This window comes from Mercenaria mercenaria, chromosome 11 (genome assembly GCF_021730395.1).
Source record: "Mercenaria mercenaria strain notata chromosome 11, MADL_Memer_1, whole genome shotgun sequence".
Classification (NCBI taxonomy): domain Eukaryota; kingdom Metazoa; phylum Mollusca; class Bivalvia; order Venerida; family Veneridae; genus Mercenaria; species Mercenaria mercenaria.
The window spans coordinates 9,677,417-9,687,678 of record NC_069371.1 but is presented as its reverse complement, the minus strand read 5'-3'; the positions used below and the strand labels follow the sequence as shown (position 1 = coordinate 9,687,678).

Sequence of the window (10,262 nt, the reverse complement as noted above, 5' to 3'; positions counted from 1 at the left end):
TTTCAGCACACAAAAAAAAGATGCTACAAAAAGGATCACCCTGACGACAACCACGCTGAACTGGGAAAAAATACATAAAAAACCATTTTGACAAACTGCGGATACTCCGTCTTTATAAAATATATTAAACCATCTTTTGATATCACAACCAAAGTTAAAAATGGTTAAAGTTTTATGAACGAAGGACCAAGACAGCGAGTCAAATGCCTTTTCGAAGGCTGTTACTTTATATTTAGGAAACTGGTCTAACATTAGACCTAAATAAAAATAACTCTTTACTATTTCTAGCCTTGTTTTTCCACATACAAAAGAATATTGAGTACGACTAACATTTTTGAGTCGAAAATGCATTATGTTACATTTACGTGGATTAATATACAGTTGATTTATCTGGCACCATTGATGCAAGGTATGAAGCATAGACTGTAGATCCGTCTCATTTTCAGCCAGAAGCACTACATCGTCTGCATAAAGTAAAATGCTTACTTTTTTCACCATAACCTATATTAATACCAAGCCCTAGTGCTTATAATTATATGGCTAGATCATTTACAATCAGATTAAACAAAATTGGTGAAAGGCCACATCCTTGTCTCAGGCCAGATTTTGCCTCGAACAATTCAGACAAACTTGAGTTGGCCTTGACACAAGCTGATGTATAAATTATACCGAGATTTTACTGCTTCAAACATATTGCCATCAACTCCCATATTGCTAAGCTTCTGCAAGAGATGGCCTGTACGGATAGAGCCATAGCTTTTCCTAAAATCCACGAAAGCAGTGAATGTTGAAAGTTTCAGTTTTATTCTGGTCTCATATAGACTCGATAGTTGTGTGCACAAAAAACTTTCATGTTTCGCAATTTCTTGGGAGCAACTGAGATATACTTCGACGTCAAAGCTTTATTACACTAGTGTATTATCATTTTTATTTAATGGCTTTATTACACTCCCGCGACGTCAAACATGTGATAATTACTTTTATAACAAACAATACACATTTGTAAAATAAAGCTACTGATATTTGGACTGGTGTGTTTATTAACAAAGTCTTTCTGTTGATAACAAACGCAGTGCCCAGTTGGTGGCACTGACGTTTGATATGTATGAGTACCAAGAGTATATACACAACTCAACAAATGAATTGCCAATCTTCCCTAAAGTCTCATTCTATTTATTTCTCTTGCCAATGATAGTTTTACCGATGCCGCACGAATACATATAAAACATTATTCCATAGGTTTCTCGCTCCTGGCTTTTGAACACCAGCTTACGATTATATTATCATTGGAGAACTTTCCTAGTGTTCCATGTACGAACAGTAACTGGTCCGTGTCATTAAATTTAAAAGAACTTCTTTAGGAGTAAATAATTTTGATCTGCCGCAAATGCCGCGTTTCAAGGACGACTTTCGATAGACTTTGTGTGATAAGAGGAAAGTGCATTATATTTTTATTTGAATCATGAAATATCATGGGCAAAAAATATTCACGAGCCTCTCACTATGTCCATCCTCTCCTACTGTACTCGTACAATTTTATATTCCTTGATAGTTTTCATATTCTGTAACTACACAACAATGGTACAAGGTATCGAACCACCAATGATATATACATAAACAGGAACAAGTGCACACTGGATATATTTCTTCCCGAACTCCCACCGTTTACAATATTGTCATTCACTTTTCCAGCCAATCTTTCATAATCAGACCAACACATATAGAATATATCAGCAGAGATGCCAGTTTCAACATTCTGATCCATTACAAAATTCTCGTTAACACTCAATGTTCCAGAGTGGCATGTGGATAAATTACTATCGTGGAGCTTCTTCTGAACCAAACAATATTCGGATTTGCTCAGTTTTACATGTGGGCAAAACAGCCTTCCGATGGTTACAGTATAACAGTCTGTGCAGTCTTCCCCATACGTGAACAGTACAGTCTTCCTATAAAGTATCTCTGCTGGATATTGCTGTAATGAAGTCTCCATGGTGACGGGAACCTGAACACCTTCTACATTTACTCGTGTACTTGTTGGCGTTTGTCTTAAATCTATAAATTCAGCAATCCATTCCTCGTTACAGGCAGGGGAAGATCTAATAGCTAAACTTAATAACAAAAATTCGACATTGCCGTGAAAACTGTTTGAAAACGAGGCCATTGAGGATTTCTGTATTCGGCAAAATGTATTGGAGGTCAAGTTCAGTTCCTTGAGGAAAGTTCCATACAGGCTACCACCAGATGATTTGAAGCTGCTGATGGGGAAGGGAATTGATAATTTAACTTTTACTACAACGGGAAATAAACGGTTGTTAGCCACAAACTGTCTCTGCTTACAGGTCCCTCTGTACGCTAAACGCTGGAATGGACACAACAGATCCCGACACGTTCCCTTTAAAAATATAAAACATGAAAACGATTTTTATAAAAGTTAATCATTTTCTTTACGTATCGTTTCAAGCTTTTAGCAGGTAATCTATCGCTACATTTTACAAAGGGTGTCATTCTGAGCTCCTTGGGTGCATGTCTTGTTTAAAAGTTTGTAAACTCTATTAAGCTGTATATCCTTAGGACGGCCAGCACATATTTATGCAATCTCGCCAGGCATATGTATGTTTTTGACAACACAGAAAATGACGTCACTCGACCTTCAGCTTTTTCCGTAAGTAAATAAAATGAAAGTAGAAATGCTAAACTTGAAAACGAAAGCCGCATTTTGATTCGTAGATAGTCAGGGGTCACGCGCAGGGGTCACCCCGTCTAAATGTATGCGTGTGGACTTCTTTTTTTTTTTTTTTTTTTTTGCTATTGGGAAGCCAATTTTCAGCACTTTATTACGAACTGAAAATACCTGGGCTTTAGTACAGCATGTCAGCTTTTAATCTATGAAAAAATATTTGAGCTCTGGATAAACAGTAATCCCACAGGAGTCCGTAACGGACCAAGGGTACATTGATAATTTTGGAACTTCATCAAATCGCTCAAAATTTTTGATGTTGTCTGAGAGTGTCAGTATATGCCTCAGATGTAAGATATAACCGTATTTGAGAGCTGCAGACCTAGACATTTCAGAAATATTTTCAAAATAAGTTTCGTGTAATAAATGTTGTTTCTACGGAATCGTGAAAGGGCCATCAGACGCTAATACGTTTTAGTACGTTAAGGCTGCGGAAAGGATATCGTATATATTATACTAAAATTTGCCGTCCAGTATGAAAACATTTACAGCAAATGTTTTCAGGGAATAATATACATGGTTACTAGTTCACAGTTATATTTTGTACATATTAACCCTTATCATGCAGGACACGATTGATTCTGCCTTTGCGACCAGTGTAGATCATGATCAGCCTGCACATCCATGCAGTCTGATCATGATCTGCAGGATATGTAGGCTGATCATGATCTGCACTGTTCGCTATTCAGTCAGTATCTTTTTGATAAGCACCCCTTTAAACAGTTAATGGTACTGTATAAATTGAAAGATGGACAAGTTCATTATAGAAATTAAGCAGGGTAAGGGTTAAAATGAATGGTCATTCTTTGACACACAACCGCTAGTCAGTTTTTCCACAGTTTAATCGATAACTGCATTGCAGATTGTAAGAAACACGAGCTATTTGAACCTTTGAACAACCACAGATATATTTACCAGATACTGGTCAAATACTTGCAGTGTGCTGCAACCTTTCTCAGTTCTGTCATTAGAAGTGGTGTCTGCTTCCACGTCAAATATAAACCTATAACTTGGTCCAACTTTAGGTATTTCTTGCTTCCTTCTTGCTTGTATTTTACACTTCTGTGGTTTTTTATGACCTGACGGTTTATTGCACATTAGACAAAAAACGTTTGCATATGTCGCCCCTGTTTCATCATAGGCGTTGTAATCTGAAAACAAAATAGTTCGACATTATCCCGTAAGGATTTATCATGTTTGATGTCGTGAGATTAAATTTTAATATGACTAACAATGCTTTAATCATCACAACGATATTATGTTTACGTCACGTCGACGTGATAATTAGCGCCACGTACGCATCGAGAAACAGCGTTTTCAAATTTGATCAAATAGTTTACTTAAAAAATTGTTTAAAGCGAAATGTCACATAGCATAACTGTCTTGATTAATTTACACACACACTTAGTTGGTTATTAGCCGTGCAGAATCATTCGCCATCATTTGCGCACAAATGGACGTATTGCCATTTCCAGTCCTGGCGTGTATACTAGTATACAAAGGAGCGTGATGACCGACCATTTGGCGCCATGCATGCGCCAATAAACAGATCTAAATGTTGTACTAAAAGGTATATTAGTATCGAAATAATTTTTAGCAAAACCACATTTGAACTCGGGGCGTATACGTCATGCAAAATAATTTCACCCGGGCTATTACGCCCGTCGTATAACCGTCCATCGTGTATAAATAGTGTTAAAATACGGCTTTTCTATAAATTATTTCTTAAATAAATCCATTATTATCATTTTGGTATTAGAGAAGTGTAATGAATATACGAGGTTGACGCCTGTGAAAGTATAGGATATGTTGATGGGATTGATTTGGTACAAATAGGTAAAGAAAGAAGCAATTTTGATGTTTAAGCAGGAAATGCTTACATGTGATAAAATAAATACTACATTTGTGCCTTTCCACACTGATTTTTTTTTAAAACTATTTGAATAAAATTGATAAAGTGCTCGACAGAGTCTCGCATTTATTATTTGTTCCACTCGTTTTATAAATTCAGTATGAAAAGACACTCATAAATATCCTCTATGTATAAAAGTGACCCTACGGGAATTGGTAGTATTTAAGGAAACTTTACTAAGTCCCAAATTGTGGATGTCAAGAATTAGGACATGATCTTAATCTCATTTTCTAAAAAAAGAATCGCATGTCTATAGATTCTATTTATTATATATTTATGAAAAAGATTGCAGTACTCTGTTCTAGATTCGAATGGTGGAATACATTTTTTGGCAGCTAATTCTGAACTGTTTTGCAATTCGCGAGTCAAATTGCAGTTAACAGTTCGTACTCTGAATTACTGAAAATTCGTCACTGCCAGTTTTGGTCCTATAGTCCTGTATCACCATCATTTTTTTTTTCTGTATCACTGTAATTTTTGGTCCTCTGTCACTGTCATTTTTGACCCTGTATCACTGGTTTTGGCCCAGTATCATCATTAATAATTGTGACCCTGTATCACTATCATTTGTGAACCTGTATTACCATTATTTTTGACCCTGTATCACTGTCATTTTGACCCTGTATCACTGTCAATTGTGGTCCTATATCACTGTCAATCTTGACACTGTATCACCATCATTTTGGTCCTGTATCACTGTCAACTGTGGTCTTATATCGCTGTCAACTGTGGTCTTATATCACTGTCCTTCTTGACACTGTATCATCATCATTTTGATCCTGTATCACTGTCAACTGTGGTCTTATATCACTGTCATTCTTGACACTGTATCACTGTCATTTTGATCCTGTATCACTGTAAGCTTTGGTCTTATATCACTGTCAACTGTGGTCTTATATCACTGTCATTCTTGACACTGTATCACTGTCATTTTAATCCTGTATCACTGTCAACTGTGGCCTTAAATCATTGTCAACTGTGGTCTTATATCACTGTCATTCTTGACACTGTATCACCATCATTTTGACCCTGTATCACTGTCAACTGTGGTCTTATATCACTGTCATTCTTGACACTGTATCACCATCATTTGACCCTGTACCTTTGTCAACTGTGGTCTTATATCACTGTCATTCATGACTCTGTATCACTGTCATTTTGACCCTGTATCATTATCATTTTTGCCTTTTATTTTGGTCATTTTGACTCTGTATCACTGTCATTTTGACTCTGTATCACTGTCATTCTTGACTCTGTATCACCGTCATTTTGGCTGTATCACCGTCACTTTTGACTCTGTATCACTGTCAACTGTGGTCTGATATCACTGTCATTCTTGACTCTGTATCACTGTCATTTTAACCCTGTATCGTTATCATTTTTGCCCTTTATTACGGTTATTTTGACCCTGTATCACTGTCATTTTTGACCCTGTATCACTGGTTTGGCTCAGTATCATCATTAATAATTGTGACCCTGTATCACTATCATTTGTGAACCTGTATCACCATTATTTTTGACCCTGTATCACTGTCATTCTTGACACTGTATCACTGTCAATTGTGGTCCTATATCATTGTCATTCTTGACACTGTATCACCATCATTTTGATCCTGTATCACTGTCAACTGTAGTCTTATATCACTGTTCTTCTTGACACTGTATCATCATCATTTTGATCCTGTATCATCATCATTTTGATCCTGTATCACTGTCAACTGTGGTCTTATATCACTGTCATTCTTGACACTGTATCACCATCGTTTTGACTCTGTATCACTGTCAACTGTGGTCTTATATCACTGTCATTCTTGACACTGTATCACTGTCATTTTGATCCTGTATCACTGTCAACTGTGGTCTTATATAACTGTCAGCTGTGGTCTTATATCACTGCCATTCTTGACACTGTATCATCATCATTTTGACCCTGTATCACTGTCAACTGTGGTCTTATATCACTGTCATTCTTGACATTGTATCACTGTCATTTTGACCCTATATCATTATCATTTTTGCCCTTTTTACGGTCATTTTAATTCTGTATCACTGTCATTTTGACTCTGTATCATTGTCATTTTTACTCTGTATCACCGTCATTTTGACTGTATCACCGTCATTTTTGACTCTGTATCACTGTCAACTGTGGTCTTATATCACTGTCATTCTTGACTCTGTATCACTATCATTTTAACCCTGTATCATTATCATTTTTGCCTTTTATTTTGGTCATTTTGACTCTGTATCACTGTAATTTTTGACTCTGTATCACTGTCATTTTTGGCCCTGTATCACGGTCATTTTTGACCCTCTATCGCTGTCATTTTTGGGTCTGTATCACTGCCATTTTTGGTCCTGTACCAATATCATTTTTTGCCCTCACTGTCATTTTGGCCCTGTATCACTGCCAATTTTAGCCCTGTGTCACTGTCAATTTTAGTCCTGTATCACTGTCATTTTTGACCCTGTAACACTATTATTTTTGGTCCTTGTGGTGTATCACTACCATTTTGGTCCTGTGTCACTGTCATTTTTGGCCCTGTGTCACTGTCATTTTTAGTTCTGTATCACTGTCATTTTGACCCTGTAACACTATCATTATTGGTCCTTGTCGTATATCACTACCATTTTTGGCACTGTATTACTATCATTCTAAGTTCTGTTTCTCTAACAGTTTCGACCATGCATCACAATCAGGTTTCGTCCTAGTCCTGTATCATTGTCGGTTTTGGGCCTGTATTACTATCAGTTTTTGGCTCTGTTTTACTGTCATTTTTTGCATTGCATCACTATCATTTTTTGTCATTTACTGTCATTTTTAGTGATATGAGTAATGTTCACTACCATAACTACCTTATGTTCACATGTAATAAAGCTGAGTAAAAACCCTCAAGAAAGACTGACGATTTGTGCAATATATCGTGCAGTTTAAAAATGTACTTATCAATAGAGAATAATTGGGATAGATTGCATTTGTGCGGTCCCAGAAAGTTTACAACTGACCGCGACAACTGTGCATGCTTGACCGCTGCTCTTGTTTTAAGATATGGTCGTAAATTTTCATTACTTTAAAGTTTTATTGTTGAAATAATAGTGTTTACAACCAAGAATCAGCTGTTTTATTGATTGTTTGAGGGTTTAAATTAAAGCTACAAACCAAACCGGTCTGGTTTTGTAACTACAGTTTTAACCGAGATGACCATGTGCGGCAGGTGGCGTTGGCCCAGGTATGATAACTTCACAAGTTCAGAAATAAACAGGTATGATTTTTCTTTTTTGTATTTCAAAAAGAAAAGTTTTGATATTTAAATAATCCCATTTATAACAACAATTTTCTAATTTCATGATTTTGGGAAGGGGTTTTTTGTCAACAACAACTATCACCTATGGTAATTTATTTGGTGCAGGAATGTGGATGGGGCGGCAGCCCCTGCGTAGAGAAGAAATTATGAAAAAATATTAACCTTATAAATAAAGCGATGTTGTGGGGACGGCAGCCCCTTCCATATATACAGGAAAAAAAGTCTTACTTATTTTTACAATTTTTCCTTACCTGAGTCATGTTGATTATAACTGAAAATCATCAAGAATGCTATTTAGTTCTTTTAAACTTCCTTTTTTATTTTTATTTATCTCAGTTTTGTTTAATTTCTTCAGAAGTTGGTTGGAATGAAGATGAAAATATTTTGTTTAACAAGCATCAGGAATTCCAAGAATGGATCCTCTTGGTCAGTTAAAAATTGTTTACGCACACAATACTGAGCAAAATATGAGTCGTACAGAGATTTCGTACTAGTTACCGTGTTTTGGAAGAGAAGTCTTAAAAGCCCTCTACGTACTTTCAATAGTGTTAATGTGAACACCAGTGTCTGGGTCTAAAAATGTATACTGTGATTTACAGTAAGATGTTCGAAACCATCTTTGTTTAATGAAGAATATGCTTTTCAGCAGTCTATGTATGGTGGTTCCGGGTAGGATGCATTCCTTTATAGCGTTAAAATTCTACAATTACAGTATCAGTACTTCTATCCGCAATGCAACGGAAAAAAGCAACTGTTCTTTCTCACCCTCTCAATCCCCCTCCTCCATTAATATTACTACTGATAGAAGAAAACTTTCTTAACTTGAAAGGCATTTGACAGCTGTAGTATATCGGCGTTTGTTTTTGTTTTGATTTGTAAGAACATGTTTCAGGTGACGTCATAACCGGAACCCTATTAATATTCAAAATGGCCGTCAACAGAAGAGGGTTCGTTATTGCACTTCTTTTCCTTTTCCATTAACACCTTTCGGCATTATATATTGAAGGTATTGACATAAACAATCATGACAAATATGAATTTCTGATCAAACCCTTATCTTTCTTATTCACTTTTTAATGATATACTAGTACGTCGCGCTGCGCGATACGCTATATATACTAGTATATTAATGCCGACCCAAGGCCGCCGCAAGCGCACTTAAGAAAATTTACGGCGCTGAAAATCATTTTATTTTACGGATGCAACCTTGCCCCTTCCGCTCAGGACTATCAGCCTCGACCTGATAACATCGATTTCAAAACTTCATCAAAAATAAAAATATCAAAAAGACAGTAGTCTATTATTCTATTTATCGTGAAACTCGTATAGTCTAATCTGCCCAGAATATCATATTTCCTTGTCTTATTTCGTGAAAAATGATGTCTGTAGCAAAACTAAATAAATTTAAATTTTAAGGATTTGACAATTCATCCGCTCTTGGGTCATCTGAATGAAGTAATACGGCAACCATGTACAGTTCAGCTTAGGCAATGTTTATTGACTTTCTGATATTCTTATAAAAAACTTTCAATAAAACTTAACTCCTACCTGCATAAAAATCAAAACTCATCCTCTCGAATAAATCAGAATATGCTTAATTTTCACTTTTCTTAAACTTTTGACTTAGTGACAGCTACATGTACCGAGCGCTGAAAATGTCACTACCGTACTCCATTCAGAGAGAATTTAATCTCTTAACTTGCACTATTCTAAAATTATAATGGACATAAACAATTTTGCATCTACGTTATAAAAATAAATGTCTTTAATTAGGTGTAACAGACTGGAAATACTTCAGCCCTGACCAGGATTCGAACCCGGGATCTCTCTTACCTAAGGCGTTCACTCTACCACGTCGCTATTAAAAGCTAGCTCAATAGTAAGGAAGTAAAGGTGCATCCTTATACTCTACCCTACTACATCCCTCTATTTTTGAATTCGTCTTCGAATTCGAGGAGTTTTAACCTCTTTGGGACATTCATATGTACAGGTGAGTGATTGACGTTGGGCGCCAAATGTCCGGTAATCGAACCCGTGACCTGTTACCTCTCACACCTAAGGCAGACACTACCGCTTTAAAAGCTAGCTCAATGGCAAGAAAGTATCAGTGCACCCTTATACTGAGTTGAAATTACTTTTTCGAAACTCCTTTAAAACTAGCTGTCTTTTTTTCACGGAGAAAGAACCTTGATAATCATACAAACATGTAATATTTATAACAATACAATAAATGGGTGTAATCTCATCACCAGGGAAATCACACAACTGATCAAAATAATAACTGCCTCCATGAGTATACATAAATGCT

General features: G+C 36.2%; 1 protein-coding gene across 1 annotated transcript; it reads right to left on the bottom strand.

The window, feature by feature from the left end:
- Window positions 1-599: 599 nt before the first annotated feature.
- LOC123532621 (uncharacterized) lies at window positions 600-3,951 on the bottom strand. The gene is made up of 2 exons (XM_045314093.2): window positions 3,656-3,951; window positions 600-2,395 (listed from the first exon to the last, which is right to left on the bottom strand). Exons 1-2 carry the CDS (start codon window positions 3,836-3,838, stop codon window positions 1,556-1,558), a joined length of 1,023 nt encoding a protein of 340 aa, XP_045170028.2. The 5' UTR covers window positions 3,839-3,951; the 3' UTR covers window positions 600-1,555.
- Between the last annotated feature and the right edge of the window lie 6,311 nt (window positions 3,952-10,262).

Excerpts from the sequence above, each read along its gene's own strand:
- LOC123532621 (XM_045314093.2), bottom strand. The coding sequence starts at position 3,838 with ATGTGCAATAAACCGTCAGGTCATAAAAAACCACAGAAGTGTAAAATA. Across the intron at positions 2,396-3,655 it reads AAGTATTTGACCAGTATCTG|GGAACGTGTCGGGATCTGTT; the intron begins GTAAATATATCT and ends ATATTTTTAAAG.